General features: G+C 34.8%; 1 protein-coding gene across 1 annotated transcript in view; it reads left to right on the forward strand.

The window, feature by feature from the left end:
* LOC132697350 (neural-cadherin-like) overlaps nt 1–24,953 on the forward strand; it is a 167,112-nt gene that overhangs the window by 115,141 nt on the left and 27,018 nt on the right. The window contains exons 6-15 of the mRNA XM_060662780.1: nt 11,334–11,571; nt 12,900–13,380; nt 15,004–15,608; nt 16,056–16,265; nt 18,450–18,787; nt 19,714–19,950; nt 20,228–20,314; nt 21,837–22,312; nt 23,482–23,888; nt 23,945–24,475. Of these exons, the coding sequence (XP_060518763.1) occupies nt 11,334–11,571; nt 12,900–13,380; nt 15,004–15,608; nt 16,056–16,265; nt 18,450–18,787; nt 19,714–19,950; nt 20,228–20,314; nt 21,837–22,312; nt 23,482–23,888; nt 23,945–24,475 (3,610 nt within the window). The remainder of the gene's footprint in view (nt 1–11,333; nt 11,572–12,899; nt 13,381–15,003; nt 15,609–16,055; nt 16,266–18,449; nt 18,788–19,713; nt 19,951–20,227; nt 20,315–21,836; nt 22,313–23,481; nt 23,889–23,944; nt 24,476–24,953) is intronic.

A 24,953-nucleotide genomic window follows, 5' to 3' on the forward strand; every position in this document is an offset into this window, starting at 1 on the left:
AAGTATTATCATCCCCCGGCACGCTAGGGTTAAATGTTGGGACTGGATTAATGAACGCGTTTTGTGACGAATACGATACGTGACTTTTCCAGGGACTGGCGATTTTTATACGAATCCGAGCAAACTTCATTCCGCTTGGCAAAGATTTGGTTCATAAAGGGTTTCCGTTGACAATAATGCCTAACTAATTCCTAAACCTAACCTTTCCAACACGTTTTTCTTTCCTGGGCATCTAAAGGAGTTCATTATTATTACAAAAACTCTAACAAAATATTTTTGGTAAGAAACAAATGTGCATTCACTTGTTCTTTTACTTTTTTCTCTCTGTACTTTGAAATGTGTGTGGCTTATGAATTTTGTTTTTTGGTTTTAATAATATTGCTTTTATTATTAGGTTTTACATTTATTATATATTAATGCATGAGATGCATCTGGTCATTCCTAAGATATTAAAAATAATTTTAATTACCAACGTAATGCCAATTTAATTATGGTAAAACCAAATGGCAAGGTTTATTTTGTTACCAATTATAATTTGATACCCATTGTCTGTGGTACATATTGATAACGGAACACCATTTTTTTCCGTCGATCTTATTATTATTATTACTTTTTAAAATAAGAAATGTTAAATAATGACTAACTTTTAAAAAATATCTGTTTCATGAAAACTCACATTGTTCTGCGCTCGTTCTAAATTTTTTACTTTTTGCACTAGTGATATTTTTCTACTTCCTACTCTGCTTGAATCACAGGTATTTTGACATTTATCAGTTCTGACGGTCACTGTTTCGGTAACCTTAGCAAATATTTTAAATTTAAATAAGCAATTCGTTGCCGTATAATTTTTTTGCCTTATTCATCCCATCACTCAAAAAATATGAAAAAAATGACTATAAATTTTGATATTTTTGTATTTGATAAATATTGCAATTCCTTTAAGAAAACTAAGACAATTTGGAGACAGAAGATTTACTTAATTTAAAACAATCATGTTACGAAAATAATCGTTTGGATTACGTTGCTTCTATTTAAATTCCCAATGAAATTGATTATTGTATAATGAAAATCGAAAAACTCCTTAGTCATTATTTAAATCGACAAAGTTTTAAACTTGATTGATGACGATAGAATCCGGCTGAATTATACACGGTCTGCTTTTTTATCATTATTTTGCCATCGAGTTTCGATTGAAAATCGGTAGACTGGTTGGACAAAGTGTCGAACGTAGTTTCTAGAGTGGGAATGCAACTTTTAATGGAATTTGGATGTCAACGTTTTTTTTTATAAAGAATTGCTTCGGTGTGAAATAGAATAACAAAAAATTTAAGCTAATTCAAACCTGTTTTTGGACTGCTGACATCTCTTCAATTATTGCCCACAACGACTGCTCTTCTGGATAGATATTTTATTTTTTGTTTTATGAAACAAAGCCTAACTCATTAAAATTTCAAATAACAAAAATTAAACATAATCTAAATAGGTACAAAGAGGAGGAAGAAAAGCATAAACAAACACCTTTTTTTTTAATAATCCTTTATTCAGTCAGACGCTACATATGCATATAATTATATTATAATACACTATTATACTATCTAGACATGAATTATGGTAACTTTCTAAACCATGCATTAATCATTTGTACCGAAAGCATTTTAATTGAATTATCTAATATAAAAGGGTCGAGTCTTGTAAGAATTTAATTAAATGTATAATTTCATTGCATAAATATTTTATAACTTTTTAATTAAAATATTATAAGAAGTCTCATTTTTCACAATGTTATGCAGTAAGTTGCATGTATTTGAGCCGCACTTAAGGGATTTTGCAACTCTCTATTTGTTCTGGCATTCCGTAGCTGTATGTCAGTGTGATTTTTTGAGTTGTATCAGCGTATTTCATTGTATTTTGGTGTCGCTTTTTATTCTGTTCTGTATTATCTTAAAGATCAGTTTAGTTTGTTCAAATTGTGTTGCATTTGCATATCTAAATTAAATGGAGTTTTAAAGATTCTATTTTGCATTATTTTCATTTTATTAAAGTTTGTTTTATTGCATGTACCCCAGATTGCAATAAGATATCTTATAACCGACAAGAAACACGCATTATAAGTGTTATATCTTGCAATTTCACTTAAAAAATTCCATCTGTATAGCATATTTTGTCCTTTATATGACTAATGGTAGCATTCGAATTTAACTGCTAGTCAAGCATAAGCTCTAAATATTTTATTTGTGTTTATTTTTCATTTGTTATTTGATATTTTTAATTTGATATTTATCATTGTTTGTTGTTGTTTACTATATTTGGCAATACTTCTTAATTTTTGTATGCATAATATTGTGCTTCCAATCCAGCCAAGCGCAGACTCAAGACATACAACTTATACAAGTTAGAGTCAAAGATGGAACAATGAGGGACCCCACAATTATTAATCATAACTCAGCTACTTCAGTCCGTCAGAGTTACGTATTGTTTGCGGTTGATTAAGTATGTTCTAATTAGGTTTGACATAATCCTTCCAAGTCTCACTTATTCAATCTTAAGCAATCTTAATAAGCAAACCAACATCGAAGGGTTTTCTTAAGCCCACGAATAGAGCCAAAATCACCCTTCCCTGATCCAGACTATTTCATATTAAGTAATGAAACGGGACAAAAGTAACGTGCGTTTCTAGAAAACACGTCACTCCATCCTTCAAAAGAGTTTAGTTTATTTTTGAAAAAGTACTTATGAGTGATATTGGCCATAAGAAGGTGAACAAAGCTTTGTGTTAGTCTTTACCATACATTACATTCAATTACAGTAAAAATCTTCAACAAATCTTCAAAAAATCTTTACAATTATACTTGAAGCAAACTATGTTTGCGTCTACGTTATCAATCATCATTGTTAAGTCGTCAATAAACTTTTAAACGAAGGTAAAATGAAACGAACTTAACTTTTTTTTAAATGACCTTTTGACTTGTCCACACAAGACCTCTCTCGCCACCATTGCAATACACTCCGAGTATAACGACTTTCCCGTTCCAAATAAGCTTATGACCACCTTATCGGGGATTGACGTGGGCTATTTTTAAAAAAATGCGAGACTCGAAATGAAGCGCCTGCTCACTTTCCGACTCGCAAAAGCTCGCCCTTGAGACGGCAAAGTTAATGGAAGTAGCACGACCTGGAAAAAAACGTTTCCGCTCGAAACTAATGGTTTCACCTACCTCGTAAAAAATTAAAAGCGCTATCTTATTTGTTCCTCCGAACGCGGCGGGAAAAGAAGAAAAATGGTCGGATTTGTTATCTATAAATCAGCCTTTTTGGGGAATTTCTATTTCTCGTATTAGAATGCAAAATACAGTTTTATTTTAGAGATAAAACGCGACGGATCCCTCGATTTGGGGAAAAAAGAAACTGATGCGAATAGGGTTTCAAAGCAATACATAAGAAATTGTAAACCTGAATATTATTATAGCGCGACGCCCGTTCTTTGTCAAGAAAAAATGCGTTCTGGACCTAGCAGTCCCTTTCAAAATCCAATGTTTCGTTCACAAATCTAAGGGTGAGACCTTTTCTTTTTCGTTTACATTGCATGATACATTTTTATACTAGTCCCTCGGTTTCTTAATCTCGAAAGACACCAAATTTGAAATTGGTAAAGTATACTTTCCAATGAAAACAGGTTTTTAAGTGACTAGACAAATTATTAGGTGTAGGTGCCGAAATTAAAATTTTTCAGTATCAAAGATTAAAAGCAACACAAGAATTGAGATTTTCTTGCGATTCTTGTAGGCTAGACTTTTCGAAATCTATCATCATTTTAATGGGGAAGGCAGTAGCAAATTTGAATCAAAATTGTACTCCATGAATGTCGCCTTCATTTAATAACCAATTATTGCAAAATCAAAGATATGTTGAGAATTAGATTTCATTACGAATATGATTTTAAACTTTTGAAATGCAAATTTTAAACGTTTATTAACTATAATAGTTCGAATGAATATCTTTTTTAAATTTAAGTATTGGGAGGGGGCAATTAATATCAATCAAGATTTTAAAAGTTCTGGAAAATAAAGGTAGTTTTCCGACAAAATTGCAGGTCTCTTTTGTTAATCTCCTTTCTCTTGCGGCATTTGAGAAAAATTAAAGTTTTATTTTTTGAGAAAATCGCAGTTCTAAATTTAATATTAAACTTCTATATCATCATCAGTATTACATGAGTTTTCCTCGTTTAAACTCTATCGCTAGCATAGAGCGCATCTAGACTTGACCACCAAAATTCCAAAAAATACCGACTAATCTTCGATCAAACCTGTTCCAACTAAAATTTAGTTATCCCGATCCGGATCAGTGAACTGCTTATCCTCGCTGTTGTACTTGGCGATAGTGCTTAGTTTGGAAAACTTTCCGGGACGTATGTTTGTCTTAATGAGCTGATCTGACCAGAAGGTAGAACATTTCCCAAGTGCTGCCAAGCCATGCGAAGTTTTACGCTTTTAAGCTTACTCGAACAAGAAACTTTCAAATTCAACTAAGTTTGCACAAAGCGCATTTAATCTTTTGCCTTGGGAGACACCTTTCAATTATTCGTATTTCGTCTCCCAAATGGTTCGGCGTTTCTCCAGTTAGTCCCAGCGATTCCATTAATATATAATATTCCATAAATGCCCTTCGAATGGTTAGTGGATTTTATGTACAGTAAGCCGGATTAATTTACAATAAACAGTTCAAAGATGTTCAGATAATCAGATAATTAGAATAGTAGTCGTCACAGAATTGATTTAAAAAACGTATACCTAAAGACTCCCAAATATTTTTTAAGAGTTCGTAGAATATTACTTTGAATTATTTTCAGTATTATGGAAAATTATTTTTTTTAAGCGAACTTTACAATTATTATTAAAATTCACACCAAAAGTCGTAATTTGAACTTCGATGATAATAATCTTATTTCGCAAGTTCTATAAACGACACGAGTTTCGGGTACAGTTTTGCGAATAAATTGACTGACTAACGCGATAAATGCAGAACCATCAGAACAGACACACAGCAAAGTAGCATAAATATTCCAAATATCCACTGAAATCATCGGAGTCGATCCGATGCCGGATCCGTACATTATTGCATGTTTTAGAGCAGCAAGCGGAAAAACACTCTGACGAAAATACCAAATATTTTTTTTCTACTCCCTCTGTAAAATACCTAATTATACACCGATCTAGTGTACGGGAACATCACTTATCACGTGAATTTCGTTTCCCACGGATCCGAGCCCCTTCGGACATTTCCGGGATATTACCGCACGGGCTTGGGAGCAATCGGATGTTTTCGGAGATTTTACCGCACGTTTATAAATTTCTAAGTTTCATCTCAGCGAACATATTCGTGTTGTTTTGCGAAAATGTACCCAAAAACTAACGGTCGTAGAAAAAGTATAGTATGAAACACTTCTGGTAAACTTTTTAGGTCACTCGTTTTTTAAACACTCCGCTCATGCCAAATAAACACCAGACTCAAATGCCGTTTTACCCCACTTACGCAATTCCACTGTGCTCCGCTCGTGTCTAAACAAATCCGCGACTAAAGTTATCGTTTATAAATCTTGTTGCATAATATACAATTAAAACTTGAGAGAAATTTTCGAACTTTTTAATTAATTCACTTTTTTCAGTTTTCAAACTTTAGGATCATGTTGTTGTTAGTTTTTACTTTAAATGAACGTTAACACATATGCTATACACTAAACAACCTCAAAGCTTAAGAGAAAATTACAAATTTTAATTAATTCCTATAAATTCGGATCATATTTTCCCAGTCAGAGTCCTTGTTTCTCCATTTTTAACGTTTCAGACCAGGCTTGTTCATTGTTACTAATGCTACTACTACAACTTTTTTTAGTAATGTGATTCCAAGTCTAAATTAAATCGACATTGTTAGTAATCTTCTTAATTTTGTTAGAGAAATAATAATACTCCGACATAATGTAAATTATCACTTGAAAATTATATTGTTATATTATAATATTATTCATTTATTTAATTTTTTTTAACCCTTAAGTTAAAGCAAATAATATATCTGGATTGTATATTAATCATATTTTATTGACATTAATACTAATACGAAATTCTATTTTATTTGTGTATCTCTCAATACTGTATTTACTGCATGCACTTTAGAACCACCAGTTTTATATAATGCAACAAAAAACTATTCTTTCCTCCTCATTTATAGCGGAAAATGTTACAGGTTGCACGCAAACTATAGTATCTCAATGGATGTACGAATGAAAAATTGTTTTTCCCCACGGAGATGTCTGAGCCTTCCCCATTATATTTCGTCGAAAAGAGTCCACAATAATAGAGACGCGAGGTTGAAAAATAAAATGCCGCAAAGTATTCGACTCGCGAGCAGGAAATAATGGATTATGTAATTGCGCTTTTAGCGTTTTTCTTTTAAATTGGGATGTATTCAAGAGATCGTTCACAATAGAATCCGGTTTTTAATCAAGGTAGAAAATATGAAATTTCTGAATAATTACGACACCGTTTCAATAAAAAAGAATTAAAGCAGTCGTAATACCAAAATTCCTTGTTTTAATTTGATGTAATGTACGAAATAGTATACTTTCTGACTATTGTCCAAATTTACCTGCAGAACTTATTTCTTATGGCTATTCTCCTTTCTTCTTTGGACTTCTTAACGCCATACACTTAACACTTGAGGACTATGACAATTTCGTTCAAGATGATCTTCCTTGCGTCAGAAACTAAAATTTTTATTTTTCTCTCAGCCGTCGTTACATAGTTAACTCTTTTGTTTTCCCTAAATATTTAATGATAAATCCGGCATATTTTCACAAAATGTTGGCTAAAAAATGACTGTTGAATACTGAAGGCGTGGTTTGAAATGAAATATTGAATATTTTTTAATGTCATATGCGTTAACCAGAAATTTTATCAGTATAGGTGAGACGTCCAGTCAAATAAGGATATGCCGGGAGTGTTGAATAAAAGAGAGATACATCATACGTTCCTGTAATAGTTGCCTTGACTAATGCAAGCAGTAATTTTCCATAAAAAATGGCAACGTGCTATACATTAAAATATTTACGTGTATAATATAAGTGTTACAATTCCACACTAAATGCGAGTTCCTGTCGTTCAAGAGGCAGCGAAAGAGTCTTTAATACTTTTTCAAAGAAACTTTCGCAAGCTGTGAAACTTGTCGATTTCTCTTGCGTCAGGTGTTTACTACAGGTGTATCACAGATTTTTCGTTAAACATGCCCTGCAGGCTTCTTCAAATCGCCGTCTGAGACTCGGTCTACCGACATATCTTTAATACTGTGACAATTATTTGCCAGTTTTTTTTTAAATAAACTAATGTTTCCTTTTTAAAACACTTCCTGTTATTTTAGGCTAGCTGAAGACCCTAATTTGAAAAGTTCCTGTATTCTGGTCTCCTTTAACAAACGAATTGGACGACAGAGACTTCTGTAGTTTATTTCAACCCTGGCAAAATTTTGAGCTTTTACGCTAATTCGCACCTCAAAGTTCTAAGTTACCCCTTTTGTGAAAACATGCCACATAAAATCTCTGTGATAATTCGGCGCCTTTTTGAGATGCGCATTACAAATTACTAAAATCACGAAATTCGAAAAGAGTATTCAATCGCAGTAGTAATCAGTAATACAATTATACAACACGCCCAAGATAAATTACGGAGATAAACGACGTCGAGATTTCATTGCCTAGGTATTTTTGTAGTTTCTTTGAAGAGGTAATAAGAAACATTTTTTCGCGATAAGCGTTTCATTTTGATGAAGCAATCAACATTACGATTACAGTATAGTTTTAGTATCTCTTACAAAGAAATATTAGTCTTAATATTCCTTTTTCCTTCTTCACTTGACCGAGCCGCATAAAAAATCTTCCTCTTCATTACCGTTAGCGCGATCACTTCTGGTCCATCGCTTACTTCATCAGATAAGCCGTAGGTTCAGACTTTCACCGTCGTTAATTTTTTCCAGATTGTTCAGCGGAATTAAGCAGGACCGTTTATCACCAAATAGACCTTAAGGCGTCTTAATGGCAGACCGAAGCCTAATCCTATTCCGATAATTGCTTCTGCGAGATATGATTATATATAGAGATGGCCGACGCTAAAACGATTTGATCCCAAATCCAGTAACTGCTTTTGCGAAAATAATGTTCGGTCTCACGGCCAACCGCAAAGAAATTAGAGAGTTTCTAATTTTCGAGGTGCTTAAACAAAAATTATAAATTCAAATTTTACAGTGTTGCAAGTTTGACATAATAATTATGAATTTTCCCTTCGTCGCGGGGTCGCAATATTCTTGGCGGAAACAGTATTCGCCGAAACTTGCATGAACGACACATTTCTTGATTTCTTTATTCAAAGACAAAGGAGACGAAAAATTCGGTATGAGTAGACATAACGTGGGCTTGATTTTATAGTCAAATTCAAATATGAAAATATCATCTTGATGCGTGGTGTGGTTTCTAAGTTACGCTGTGACAATGCGTTCGTGTAGGAAGCGTTTCGTTGGATATTCTCGTCAATTTTTTTTTGCTATGTTGTTTTTCTTTTTCTTTTGAAATACCTAATGTTTTATGATTCACGTTTGATATCTTCTTAAAGCCGTTTTTGAGAAATTCATTATTTTTTTATCTCAACGCCAGACATTTCACAATTTAAAACGCATCTATAGAAATCGAACGTGGCACACTACTCGTATTTTTTTACAAAAATGTACCGAAAAATTAATGATCGTAGCAAAAGTGTACTGTGCAGAGACCTAAAAGGGATCGATGTGAAAACTAATTATCTAGTTCAATCGGAGGCATTCATAGCTTATTCTGTGTCATTTGTTCACAAATACTTATGATTTTTCGAAATTATGGCATCATCTATACAGTTGGTTGGTTGGTTGGTGAACTCAAAGGCTCACTACAATGCGAATATAAATACTGAATTTCTGAAATACAATTTTAACAAACCATCAACTGTCATATATCAATGCAATGATAATTTTGCTCTTAATCTAGAAATGAAATAAAATACTAGTTGTCCCATGGCAAACCTTGAGTAATATCTCGTTAACTATCTGTCTCACTTCTATCTAACCACAAAAATCAAAATAAAAAAGTCATAAACGCCTTTCTACATTGCAATCTTTTGAAAATCTCTTATTTATTCGAAAACTACAACACGTATCAAGTTTCGACGCAAAGCACATTCTTACTCGTTTTTGATTTTCTTCAATGTTAGAAATACCCAAAGCCGCATAAAACATCAAATTTTCCTCACTCAGCACATGGGAAAAAATCTCACCAACGGGATAGTCCTATATTACTCATATAGGATATATATTAATAAAAACCGATATTTTGTAAAACTTTAACATATTGATATGAACTTTATGGCTGAATTCGGGCACCAGCGGAATTACAAATGAGAATAATGTTCATTACATTGACTGTATTAATTAATTCTTGAAATCAAATTTGTTTCGAATTTGAAATGTTTTTTTCTGTGAGTCTACGTATGACCATTTTAAAAACAGCGCAAAAAAGTAACACAAGTTTTGAGAGCTAAGCAAAACTAACCCTCTTACTTCCCACCAAGTTTCTGAAAATTTTCAAGAAAATTTGGAAACTTAATGTTCAGTTTGTAAAAAACATTACCGAATACATAAAGTAAATAGGATTAATGCTTGAAAATATTTGTCAGGTGACATTCATCTTTTTGGGTCAACCCCATGTAAACACTGCGTTCAGTACCTCGTGCATTAAAAAAATTTTTATTATGTTTTTATAGATACAAATAACAAAAGTTTTTCTAGGTTTTTTATTATAGACATTGGATATTTTGTATGCTGGAATAAATCGTGATGACATATAATAAATTCACGTTGGCATTTTTAACGAAATATTTCATTTCCTGCGCGTACACGTTTAAACCAACGTAAATTGGCTATTTTCCGTATTGATAATAAATAGGGCAATTGTTTGGCATTCTAAATCGGTGTTTCGGGGCAACGATTTTAACAATTACGTACCAAAAATTCAAACGGATTTCGCTGGAATTTAAACTGCGATCCACGAGGCAAATATTAATGTTGCTGGTGATTTGTGGAAAATGTCGCGTTGCTCATTGTTCAATAAAGACGAAGGAAACTTGTTTCTTCCAACAAACCAACACCACAGCGCCGCAGAGATAGATTAATTCGATTAGTTTTGGTTGAACCTGCCGTTATAATGCTAACAATCCGGAAACGTTCTAATTCAACTCCAGTTCCATTAACAAGCTAAACTAAATTTTTGCTAAAATGCGTACAAAATATTCGGCAAGATATCTAATTAAAGAGAAAACCCCTTTTTTTAAATTTTGTGTCCATTAGCCTTGCCTATTCGTTTTTTTCTCTTTGGATAAATTCAGCTTTTGTAATACTGAAGCAGAAAAGAACCAAATGAAAAAAGAAAGATAATAAAAATATAGGGGTGACATAATTCTCCACTCTTAGTCTTTATACCAATTATTTGCACTTCATTTTTCTCAACTTTGATGCCCATGGCTAGTTATAAAATAGATACTTATATTTCAATTTAATTTTGTTACAACAATAGTGTCTACCACTCCGCAATATATAGAACAAGTTAATCTTTAAGAACTAGTATTATTCTTTCCCGCGTGTGTTTTGCTTTTCTTTAAAAAAATTATTAAAAATTATTTATTTAATCAAACTTAATAATCATCGAAAATCTTTTTGAAATATTTTAAATATATATTAATACTTTTCTAAATTAGGTATGGCATTCACTTCTTTTTTCCCATCTTTCAGCCTATATTTTGGCATAACTCTATATCACGAAATCATTTTTTTCATCAAGAGTGAATAAGTGTCCCTCTTATGAAATATAAATTATTTTGTGATTTTCGATTCATTCTTCGATCAGCTTCTTCCTCGTTAACGGATTAAGATATTTTCAGTTTTTAACTGAAACGTTTTTTTATTGTGTTATAGCTTCTTCTTCCCGTATTTGCAAAAAAGAATTCGACAGAAAAGACAAGATATTATTTCAAACAACAAAGTTGCGGGCCTTAGAAAGAATAATTTTATTTTTTAATAAACAGTTAAGCCTTCGAGATAAAATAAAGCATTAAAAAGTTCCAAGAACGAAGCAGACTTATCGTTTTCTTAATAGCGTTGAACTTAATTTTCAATGTTGGGTTGACTCATAAAGTGAGTTTATCCAAATATAACCCTACTAATAATAAATATTATTTTCATTACGTTTTAATAGAAGTATCTCTTTTCAGCCTCTGGACAGGGATCAACCTAACGGTCGACCACAATGGCGGTTCACAGTGTTCGCCCAGGATGAGGGCGGAGAAGGTCTGGTAGGATACGCCGATGTTCAAGTAAATCTCAAAGACATCAACGACAATGCTCCCATATTTCCGCAAGGCGTTTACTTCGGCAATGTCACTGAGAACGGTACTGCCGGTATGGTTGTGATGACGATGACCGCCGTAGATTACGATGATCCTTCGGAAGGTAGGTTCTTTAACGCTATGCTATGATATGTGAGGCTATGATGTGAAAAAATGTAGACTTAAACATATTTATATAAATAGATGTACATATAACGTAAAATACGCGCGTTTGTTGTGTGAACTTGGTTTTACTTTATTTGACCTTGACGCTGAGACGTCGCTTATTTATCTCGAACGGGACGAATTAAGCTGTGAATATTTATAAACTTCATCGTATGCAAGACCTTTTAAATGCAAGAGCTATTTATCGAGACTGTTTAGTTGTCCAGTTTTGTTTTGCCTGTTAATATGCCGCGTGGCAGAATGGCCAGCAATTTGTCCACACCTGAATCCGATATAGAAAGTCATGGGGAATATTAAGAGGGAAATTATATGATCAGGAAAAGACAAAAATAAATAATGTCAATGAACTCTGCCATCAACTGGGTCAAAATTTCAACGAATACACTTAAGGAATTAATTGATAGCATGTTTAAAAGGCTAATAAAAGTTATAAAAAATAAAGGTGACTGGAGGAAATATTAAGGCAATAAGAGATAAATATAAGCAGTGAGTTTATAATTGTTCACCGTATAGATGGTAGGCTATTTCAGTCATATATTGACACTTTTATTTGTGTGTACTATGTTTGTACCTAAACTATTTTCAGAAATATTCAATCGGTTTTAAACTAATGCTTTAAATGTGAGTCTATCACAAGTCTGTAGATACCGTATATAGTTAATGTTATTAATTTATATGCTTATTGTTAGGATGCCATTCTTCCTCTACTCCGTATTGGGCAACTAACTGTCACTTTTCATTTTGATGGATTCAAATTCATTCGTACATAAATTATTTAATTCATTGAAATCCTGCATCAACTCGGCGAAGGTTGCCACATATTTTAAAAATTGTTTGGTGTTAAATCAATCTCGCGACTAAAATAGCGTTTGTTAAACTTGCTACCTAAAATACTAAACCAAATCCTATAATTAACAAATAAAAAAACAAACAAATATTGAATGACTGAAGCTAAAATATAATAAAGTAGTAACGTATTTGACTCAGTGCCGAACTGTGACTGGCAGTCTCTTTAATATGACTATAAAAAAAAATGACTTTATGACGTTCCATTGGCATTTACGTAAAAGTCGACACAGTTGGATTTTCCTAAAATCAATACAAATTTATTGATGTACAGGGTGTCCCACCGGAAACTTCATCAATCTGTGACGGGAGACCTATAAGTAGCAAAAATTTGAAATTTCGAAATTAAAATTTAGTGGGGGCAATCCGGCAAGATGGAGGCGCATCTGGATATACCAGAATTTTCTTATTTCTTTCTAGGTACCAATGCGCGTCTAGTGTACTCGATCGAAAAGAACGTGATCGAAGAGGAAACTGGTTCGCCGATATTCGAAATCGAATCGGAAACGGGCGTGATTAAAACCGCGGTGTGTTGTCTCGATCGCGAACGAACTCCCGATTATTCTATCCAAGTGGTCGCAATGGACGGTGGTGGTTTAAAGGGCACAGGAACGGCCAGTATCAGAGTGAAAGACATAAACGATATGCCGCCGCAGTTTACCAAAGATGAATGGTTCACGGAAGTGGACGAAACTGACGGGTCCACGTTACCGGAAATGCCCATATTGACGGTAACGGTTCACGACGAAGACGAAACTAACAAGTTCCAGTATAAAGTGATCGAGAATAGTGGCTATGGCGCCGATAAGTTCACGATGGTACGAAATAATGACGGCACGGGATCGTTGAAAATCGTCCAGCCGTTGGACTTCGAGGATCTCCTGCAAAGCAACGGATTTAGGTTTGTAGTAGCTTCTGATAGAATCGTTGATAGATCTAAAGCGGCTTAATTCTCGACTACCTATTGCATCAAAAAAGTTATTGACACGCTTACTGTCAACCATTTACTATCCGTTGACAACAAAAAGTAACAAAAACAAAAATAACAATATTTTATTTAAGTAATTTAACTATCTTCGGTAGTATACAAAAATCAATTTTCTATAAAAAATACAAATACAAACGAAAGACAAAATCTCACTCACAACAATATTTTAAAAATTCACTTCCGAGTAAAAACAATGTTTAAATACAAATATTTTTATAGCAAACTCAAACTTTTCAAACGTATAGCGGTCAACCACACTGGAACCACTTTTTAGACTTAGACTTGAAAGTTTTGTACTTCTCAAACTGGAATATACTTCTCAAATTTTGTCGTCGTATTATAATATTCATGAAAAAAAAGCAAACATTTTTTGTTTAAATGTAAAAGTTCGGATTTTCGGATTGTAAATAGGCACTACTGGTTCACACGACTGAGTTGGTTGATTCTTAGTCAAGTCAAAAATGAATGCGAAAAGTTTATTTTTTTGCACCCTTTAAAACTCCCAAATCTCAATTGCGCAGTAGTTCAAAATGGGACGTCCGTTCGCGATTTTCTATTAGGTCAGGCGAACCAGACATACAACAAAACCATTTTTTTATAAATTCAATTTTTGGAATATGTATATTATATTATAAAAGAAGTTAACACTTAAACAGTAAAGAGTAAAATAAAAACTAGAAAAAACAAACATATAACGGCTATAGAAATTTAAATTGCCCATGAGCTTTTCATGCACGCGTTTCCGCTACGGTGGGTTTGAGTTGAAAATGAAATAAAAAAAATCTTTCAAACTTTTTGGTAATTTTGTGGAAAGAGATAATATTCCGGAATTTGTATGTTTTAGGTATGGGGTGCAAAAGAAATGTTTCAGAAGCGACTAATGAATTTTTTGTTTAGATGTCAGAAAATATAAGGGCAATGAAACCATAAAATTTTCTCATTCTGCACACACTTAACTAGTTTGTCACTGAAAATTTAATGGGATGTTTTATTGATCTAAACCAATTTTTAAAATTACGCATTCGCATATAAAATATACCTTCTCAAAATTTTTCGATGTTCACTTCAAAATTATATTATATATGAGATGAAGCCTAGTTAAAAATTATCTCTTCCACTTATATTCAAGATTAGTATTGTTTTCAAATATATCTATAAAAAAAATACTGGGAAGTGTACTTTTTAAATGCCACACATATTCCTGTCCGTTTTTCTTTGGAACAGTAAATTAATTTTTATAGCTGGATATAGGACTCCAGGTTTCTTGTCTGATCGGTAATCGCTGTCTCCAATATCTTCATAATTTTATTTGCATACTTGTTCAATACTAACCAAAACAATAAGCGAAAACTAGAGAAAAAAGTGATCTTGAACAAAAAAATTTTATAAATAGCTGGCTTGATTTTTTAGTCAACGAACGAAAAACATTTAACATTCCATATATTGTGATGTACTATTTGAAATTTCAAAGTAGAATTTTTGAGTTTTCCAGAATTTTTAGTAGGTCGCTCAACATGAATTGCGATTCCGTTACAGATTTAGAATCCAGGTGAACGACAAAGGTGAAGACAACGACAACGACAAATATCACGTCGCCTATTCGTGGGTGGTCGTGAAACTCCGCGACATTAACGACAATAAACCTCTGTTCGAGAGGCCCAACATCGAAGTATCAGTGCCTGAAAACGCGGAAGTTGGCAAAAGTTTGGAAACTTTCAAAGCGGCCGACCCGGATCAAGGGGGCAAAAGCAAAGTTTCTTACGCAATAGACAGAAGCTCCGATCGCAAACGACAATTCTCGATAAACCAAGAGGGTACGGTAAGCATCCAACGGTCTTTAGACCGCGAAGACACGCCCAGACATCAAGTGAAAATTCTCGCAATCGACGACGGTATCCCACCGAAAACCGCGACCGCCACTTTGACCGTTATCGTGCAGGATATCAACGATAACGCGCCAACTTTCTTGAAAGATTATCGACCCGTCATTACCGAGCACGTAGCACCGAAAAAAGTCGTCGAAATTCTGGCCACCGACGATGACGATCGTTCCAAAAGTAACGGACCTCCGTTCCAGTTTAGGCTGGACCCTAGCGCCAGTGATTTGGTCCGGGCCAGTTTTAAAGTCGAACAGGATCAGAGTAAGTGTAATTCTGTTTATGCATTTTTTTTTCTTTTTCTTGAACCACGAATCTCCAGGAGAACTTTTATAACTTCAGAAGAGTTTTTTTTTTTCTCGGAAAATTGTAAGTACAAATTTTTGACTCTTAGTGATCGCCATGTGTGGCTAACGAAAACAGAAAATCGCTTAAAGTCTGTCCTACATCGATCTTCATCTGCAGGCAGGTATTTTCAACGGTTTTTTTGTTATTTTCAAATTTTAAATTTAAAAGTGTCGAATTGGGGCCGACAGAATCGCCAGATTGGGCGAATTATCCCAAACGGGCAACTAGAAATTTGTAAGTTTAGTTGTCGATTTGTGTATACGCAATTGTTCGAACGATTTAACATCAAAGCCCCTATTTTGCGACATTTGAAAATATTAGTAACTCAAGAACGGGTTAAAATACGACATCAATTTGTCGCAGAGGGGGCAAATGGCGATGGAATGGCCATCGTTACGTCGCTTAGAAGTTTCGATAGAGAGCAGCAGAAGGAATTCCACATCCCGATCGTGATTAAAGATCACGGCAATCCGGCCATGACCGGTACCAGCACTTTGACCGTTGTGGTTGGAGACGTGAACGACAACAAAATGCAACCGGGGGCAAAGAACATATTCGTTTATAATTATCAAGGTAAGTTTTTGAATCCAATGGACTTTCAAAAATTTGGAAAAATCGTGTTTACCTAGATTATTTAACTTTCTAGTTTAGATGTGTCTAGCTATTTATCCATTAAAATATCCCAAAGTTTTTGTTGCAGTCATATAAAGGTTTCATATTTTACTAAATCACGTGGTAAATTCGATGGAGCTATAGAAATAAAGGCTTTCTGAATTTGCTTGCAAAGTAAACTTTTATTAAGTTACACCAGTTGTCCTTCACATATTGATAATATGATTGATGGAGTCAGCGTACCGTAGCTGCCTAATATACGAAGTGTGTTCAAAAAGTAAGTTGACTTTTTTAACAGGGCGGGCGACGTACATTCGAACTTCAATATTTTTGTTGTTACGTTGGTACACATGTCCCTAACATATATTCACAGTGCACTTTACTTTTTTTGTGACACCGCAGCGTTAGATGTGTTTTGCGTGCTCCGCGATTATTGCTGTCAAAAAAATGGATCAAAGCATTTGTATAAAATTTTGCGTAAAAAATGGAACGCAGTGCTACAAACCACCTGAAATGTTGACAACGGCTTAGAGAGAATCTAGGTACAAGCTGTTCCAAATTGGCCGAGAAGATGCCGATGACGAACCTCTTTCTGGACTCCCCAGTATGTCAATAACTCATGCTAGCGTTGATGATGGTGTTGCAAAATCGTCGAATCACTATTAGAGAAGTGGCAGCAAAATTTGATCGTAAACTGCTCAATTTTGAACAGAAGGACCGTCGAAGGAGTATCGCTCAAGAGCTGTTAAACGACGACAGTAATGATCATAACTCGTATATGGTTATGAGGTCGAAACCAAAGTCCAGTCGTACCAATGGAGGAAAAGAGAAACTCCAAGACCGAAAAAAGCACGTAAAGTCCGATTAAATGTCAAGGTTTTGCTTACGTTTTCTTTGATTATCGTGGCGTAATAAATCAAGAGTTCTTCCTAAAAGGTCGAGAAGAAATACAAAGAAAACATCCGGAATTGTGGGAAAACAATTTATGGATTTTACGTCACGATAGTGGACCTGCTCACTCAGTGTTGCTTGGGTCTAACTTTTTGGCCAAAAAGAAAACCAGAATCATGCCTCCGGCACCCTATTCAAGGAATTTGACCCCCTGAGACTTGTTCCTGTTCCCAAAACTCAAGAAGCTCATGAAAGGAAATAGGTTTGAAATGATTGAGAAAATAAAGAAAAAATCTCTGGAAGCACTCAAGACTATATCAGAAAGTGCTTAGCAGAAGTGCTTCGAGGATTGGAAAAAACGTTGGCGCAAGTGTATTATATCTGGGGGGAAAATTAATTTTGATGAATAAATAAATATTTTTTGATAAATCTTAATACTTTTTGAACACACGTCGTACGATGATTATTCTGGTGATTACCGTCCCTGTATTTATTACTGTCCAAAAAACAATATCTATAAATTATTTTCAATAAATGGCTCAAATTTTTTAAAAAATTGATTTTTCTGATATTTTTTAATCAAATGTTGATTTGCCACATTTACAAAAATCAAGGATATTGTTATATCCTCCATCTGATACTCGACTCAACTGAAAATTCATTCCTTCCAAAACACTATGTGCACCGTGTGCCAAATAAAACGAACCATTATACTATCTGGAAACGCATAGGAAATACGAAAAAAAGTTTCATACAGATGTTTCCCACCAAAAGTGTCCCACCCGACTTCAACATTGTTATTTTAAATAGAACACAAAATTTTTCGACATTTTTGGATTCCTCGGTTAACATTAAAGAAATTTCTATTTAAATTTTGTAAATTTTGGCAGAAATTGAGGTTATGTGTTTTTTTCATATTTTGACAGTGCCTCATATAAAATTGTGTTGTGACTCTACTGATTTAGGTATTGCAACGAAAATTTGACTACGACTAAGGAGAGGATGCACTATTCAACTAGTTTGCCAGAAGCGGCTCATCTTATACAGGGTGTCCCAAATAAGTGGTGTCGTTTTGAATATTTTAACCAAGGATTCCAAAAATGTCGAATTGTATGCACTACTGATAACCCCCCCAAGTATTTCAAATTTCGTAATTTAGAAATATTCGACCGTACCCGTTCTCTGGGCAACCCCGCAAAATAAGCTTATTGTTCGTTAGTAGATTAATCATTTATTGCTGTTTCCAACGCATAGGTCAAGCTCCGGAAACGGAGATCGGTAGGGTCTATGTGTACGATCTGGACGATTGGGACTTACCAGACAAAAAGTTCTATTGGGAAAACATCGAACATCCTCGATTCAAGCTAAACGAAGACACCGGAATGATTTCAATGAGGCACGGCACCAGAGACGGGATCTACCACCTACGTTTCAAGGTTTACGATAGGAAACACACGCAGACGGATGTCCCAGCTAACGTTACCGTTACCGTGAAAGAAATTCCACACGAAGCTGTTGTCAATTCAGGATCGGTAAGGATCGCAGGCATCACCGACGAACAGTTCATCAGGGTGTGGGACTACAAACAACACGTAAGTGATTTGATGCGCATTTGCATGATTCCCGAACCTGCTCAAAACAAGTTGCTAGCGAAATCATAATACGTGTAGGTCCCAGCCAATCTAATCCGTTTTTTAAAACGAATATAATGAAAACGTGCCTTTAAACTACAAATTTTAATAAGGGGGTGGGAAATCGCCGTTCTAAAAATTATCTGAACGGATCAGGGGATTTATTGTAAATTAGACGCGCGGAAATGCGGAGGCATTATTCCTCTAAAATATTTTTAAATCCATTCCTTACGTAGAAATTTTGCTCAAAAAAGTTTGATTTTATTCAAATTACTTGTTTCTTTCCTTTTACTTCACATTTGAAATGAAGCAAGTGTTTTGTAGGGATGTTGCACTATTTCTCCTCCTACATTGTTTCGTATATTCCGAAAGGTTAACTTTTTAGAATACGAGTATTTTCGCACTCATTTGAAATGTTTGAAATTTGAAATTTTGTGTTTTAAGTTTTAACCAGTCCAGTCCGCTTTATCCGAAAAAGAAATACTAGCAAAAATTCACGAAAACTGACATCTTATTAATAAGTATAAAAATTTGCTCGTTTTTCTCAGTAGGTCAGGTTTTTATAGAGAAACCGGGAAGTCGTAAGAATTATAAATATAGTGGCATTTTCTTTTTTTTTTAATTGGCGCAGTGATAAATGTGCTTAGTTTGTATTTAAGCTTTTGTTTGTTCTCTAGCTCTCTCTCTAGCTCTCTCTTTCTCTCTCTCTCGCTCTCTCTAGCTCTATCTCGTCTACACATCTCGGTATTTTATTACTATCATAGCGACGAGGGATTATTGAAGAATGCAAGCTTATCTAAAAAAAAACAAATTTTCAATGCTTTTAGTATTACGAACGGCTTACAGCTTGTATTTTATTACTTCCTTCACACATGTTTTATTTACAGGATTTACCTAAGAGTATGGCTGAAAAGTTCCGTGATAAAATCGCAGATTTGCTGAACATAGACAGGGAGAACGTGGACGTCTTCAGTGTTCAGCTCAGGAGAAAACATCCACCAGTGACCGACGTCAGATTTTCGGCTCACGGCGGGTCACCGTACTACAAACCAGTGAGGCTCAACGGGATGGTACTGATGCACAGAGAAGAAATCGAACGAGCCGTCGGCATCAACATCACTATGGTAGGACGATCTAAACAATAACAGTATTATTGCCTAAATACGTATAAAAAAATCCAGACGTGTCTCAGCGCCAGACTAAATAATATTAAAAACGAAAGGGATTCCCTTTTTTTACCGACGGAATCCAATTTGGGCGATCGCTGTCGCTATCGATCAACTTCTTTAAACTCCACTCTGGAGTGTTATCGGGAGAATGTCAGCACTAATGTATCCTGTCGTTTGCAATTTACGTCGATCAATCATAACCGGTTTTTTTTCTTTTCCTGCTGTCGTTTAGGTCGGAATTGACGAGTGCCTATATGAGAACCAAATGTGCGAAGGCTCTTGTACCAACACCCTTGATATAAGTGCCTTGCCTTATATGGTAAGAAACATGTTTTATTAATTTTAATTATTATCCGTTTTTTTTTTATTAATTAAAATTCTACATTCCCACCTAAGTACTGGATCGTCGATACTAAATTGATTTATTGCTTTAAATGTTACTTAAGCATCTATCAACTTCTTCAATGTAATTGGTCACGAAATATTTTTTATTGTTCATTTTGAAAAAAATTATAATATACAATATATTTAAAATAAGTGTGTGATCTCCGAATTGATGTGATGAAATGTTGAATTGATCGAATCCGTGTATGAACGTGTATTTAAAAGTTTTAAAACAAAACAGTAATAGGAGTTTTAAAAACCGGAAAACATTGCCATTTCTCTAACAACTGCCGAATTTAACTGTTAAAAATTCTGTAATTTGAAATGAATTAGAAACAAAAGATAAGATATAAAACTCTCCCACGGTTTTACTGAAAAATTAATCCTCTAGTTATTATGATAACCACCATTGAATTGAATATTTCCATCACCTTTGTTTTAACCAGAAGTGGCAGTATCTTTTTAAATTTATTTTATTAAAATTTGGTGAAAACTACATTTAGATATGTTAACTCGTTTTTGAGCTACGGGTAGGTTTAGTATCCACTATAACTTCATCATTTATAAAAAATTATTTTTAGTCTTAGTTGCCCTTTAACTGCCCATAGGCAAACTACTCAGTCTATCTCTCAGTTAGTAACTGTATTCTAGTTAATTCTACCACATATTTATATTTTAATAATACAGGGTGAGGCAACACAAAGTTGTTTTTTTATACAACACATTTTTCAATTTTTCAATTCTCTTTATTCTCTTTGGCATGACTCATTTCGGTTTAGAGTTCTTCACTGATTCATTGCAGTCTAGATCATTGTGGTTTTGCTATCTTTTATAGATGTTATTTGATTTTACAAAAGACCCGGTTTTGATAAATATTTCTTATTATAAATTACTTACTCCCTCAACATTTTCATTTGTCTATATAAAACATTTTAACATATCATCATATCTTCGTTGCTACATATTTTAACACAAAAACAATAAAACAGTGAATTATAAAAAGATGCGTAGTATATATGTAGCTGTCGAGAAATGTTTTTTAATTGCTACGGTAAGCAAACTACTGTACAAGCACGATAATCGGGTTTTTCAGTGTTATTGCTTCCTATGTACTAAAAAATCTATTAAAAAATCAATTTACACTAAAAAGAAATCCTCTAAGTATAGAAGTTATAGCCCCGTAAAATGCAGACAATTTAAAAAACTCAAAGGCATATCGAAATATGGTTTTGAAAAAGTTATCTCGATTTGATTAGGTCTTCATTACAAGTGCGTCAAACTCTCCACAACCATCGAATGTTGGACACTGTGGAAATAAATTAAGAAAAGAACAATCAATATTATAAAAATATGTAAAGAGTGGGTTACTAATATTAAGAAGAATTGTGAAAAAATAGTCATAATAAATAAAAGGTATGTATGCGCTTCCATCGATACTTACTAGAATATACCTCCAGGTGAATGCAAACAAAACGGCATTGGTGGGAGTCAGAGTCGACGTACTAGCCGAGTGCACGTGTGGCGCCAGGAATTTCTCCAAAGAGGAGAATTGTCGGAACACCCCGTGCTACAATGGCGGGCGTTGCATCGAAACGCGCTACTCGTTGTCCTGTTCGTGTCCGGCGGGATATAACGGGCCGAGGTGTCAGCAAACGTCCCGCAGTTTCAGGGGAAATGGATGGGCCTGGTATCCGGCATTGGAAATGTGCGACAAGTCGCATTTGCACTTTGAATTCGTGACGCGCAAACCGGACGGCCTGTTGATTTACAACGGCCCTATCGTACCTCCCGAAAAAGACGAAATCATGGTGTCCGATTATATAGCGGTCGAGCTAGAGAGGGGCTACCCCAGATTACTTTTGGATTTTGGATCGGGCACGCTCGAGTTGAGGGTGAAGACCAAGAAAACCTTGGACGATGGAGAGTGGCACAGGTTCGTATTGTATTATTATTTACTTTGAAAGGGTTATTTGCAAGTACAACATCATCTTTTTGGGTGGACTGGTTGCACTACTTGCAAAGTTTAATAAAAGCACATGCATTTACTATAATAATAACAATAAATAAATTTATTTAGCGCTTGGCTATTTACATAAGGAAATTTACCTAAACAATCTATGAATTTCGCAATTTCCCTGTAAGCCTCTCCTTAAATGATCTTAGGCAAGACCCGTCTTTAATATCATTCTGCAGTTCATTAAAATTACTGACACCATCGTAGAATAGTGTTTTTTGTAAATTTGTAGTTTTTACTATCGAAACATTGAAGTGCTGATTGGAAGGTATATTATACTTATAAAAATTTGACCGAAAAATCAACATTAAACTTGCTCTTTTAATGAACTACCCAACATTTAGCCAATTTAGCTGGTCTAACGTACTCTGTATACGAGTATATCTATCGCAGTTCAGTGTGATTCTCATAACCCTATTTTGTTAAAACTATAACTTCTTTTGTAATGAACAAACACACGAAAAATGAGGCAAAATTATACTATTATACAGTAATATCTTAATCCTCTGTTAAAAAAATCGCGATACGCGGTTAAAAAACTCTATTTTCTTGAATGTCCGTAGGTCTTATTTGTTGTTTTGGAATAACAGGTATTATTGGTCGAAATTTAAAGCGACTTCTGATACGCATATTAAATTACCCTTTTCAACATATTTTCAAAAGTCCCTGTTTTATTCGAAAACACCTCCTTCGAAACTTACGCCCTCCCAAAACAAATGAAACGTTTTAAGATTTTTAAATATTAAATTTAAGCTCTACTTTATAGTTCTGAAACAATCTGAAATATTTCATTCTCACGTATGAAAAAAAAGTAATTTATTAATTTGGTCCCCATTACTTGCTAAATCCTTAAATAACACCAAAACTTTAAACAACCTTTTCTAGAGAGACATGTAAAAAAATATTATTTTCCCAAAAAAAATAGCCCCTTCAGCGACGCTCCCATACAAAATTTTATTAGTAATAACTTTTATTATCCAATCAGGTATCATTTGCGATCTAAATTCGATATCTTATCTGGTTCCTAATTGTGCCAATTAGTTTTTCTTTCAGTAGTAGTAAACGAAGGCGCTATTGGATAATTGCAGGTTGGATGTATTCTGGGACACCGAAAATGTCCGCATGGTGGTAGACTACTGCAAGTCGGCTGAAGTATCAGAGCTGGAAGACGGAACTCCTCCCGAATTCGACGACAGTAGCTGCCAAGCCCAAGGCACGATACCACCTTTCAACGAATACCTAAACGTGAACGCACCATTACAACTGGGCGGGCTATACGTGGAGCAGTTCGATCCCACCCATTACCACTGGCAATACATGCCCGTAGGTAAATCGTTCGACGGTTGTATCCGAAACCTCTTCCACAACTCGAAACTATACGATTTGGCCCATCCGGGCCTATCGAGGCACAGCGTCGCGGGCTGCCCCCAAACTGAAGAGGTTTGCGGCCGATCAGAGTCGACGTCCAGGTGTTGGGAACATGGAACCTGCGTCGGTAAGTAATTTTTATTAGTTCCATAATGAACGACTCATGTATTGGGTGCGCTGCAGGTAGCATGAACGAAGCTAAATGCCAGTGCCGGCCCGGATGGACCGGACCTTCTTGCTCAGTACCGACCATTCCTACAAGCTTCAAACCCCAGTCGTACGTCAAATACGCTTTAAGCTTCGAGCCTGATCGGTTCTCGACCCAAGTCCAGTTACGATTCCGCACGCGAGAAGAACACGGTGAACTGTTTCGCGTCTCAGACCAGCACAACCGCGAATACGGCATTCTAGAGATCAAAGACTCGCGACTCTATTTCCGGTATAATCTTAATTCATTACGGACAGAAGAGAAAGACATTTGGTTAAGTGCGGTGCCGGTAGACGACGGCCAGTGGCACGTCGCGCGGGTTAGCCGATACGGATCGGCGGCCACGCTCGAATTAGACGGTGGCGAGGGTAGACGATACAACGAAACATTCGACTTTGTCGGCCACCAATGGCTGCTGGTGGATAAACAAGAGGGGGTGTACGCTGGAGGCAAAGCCGAATACACTGGCGTTAGGACGTTTGAGGTGTACGCCGATTATCAGAAAGGTAAGAGTTTTAATCTTACAAAAAATATATTACAAAGCTTTTGGAAATCACCAAAACGCGTGCAAAGTTCTCTTTATTGCTTAACAAAATCCGTATTTTACCTGTACTCATATACCGAGGAGGATTATTATTTTATTATTTTAATAAACAAACTAAACCTTTTTTTTAATGAAACGCCTTATATGCTATTAGCTTTTTAAAAATGTAATACATACGGGATGTTTCAAAAACAAAGCATCAAAATATGATACACAATAATACAATAATCAAAATAAACTTGTAAGTGTGCTTATATGGGCTTTGACATCCCTATTATATCATTCATCATTGTCGAACATTTTTTTTCCATGGGCCTATTCATAAAAAAACAGAGCTCACAGAACTATGTAGTAAAATACACACAGGATGTTTCATTAAAAAAAACACAAGTTTAACGTTCATATCAAATTTTTAGAAAAAACTGATTACGCCACGTGAT

Source organism: Cylas formicarius, unplaced genomic scaffold, assembly GCF_029955315.1.
Source record: "Cylas formicarius isolate icCylForm1 unplaced genomic scaffold, icCylForm1.1 PGA_scaffold_1__22_contigs__length_36826433, whole genome shotgun sequence".
In the NCBI taxonomy this organism is placed as follows: Eukaryota; Metazoa; Arthropoda; class Insecta; order Coleoptera; family Brentidae; genus Cylas; species Cylas formicarius.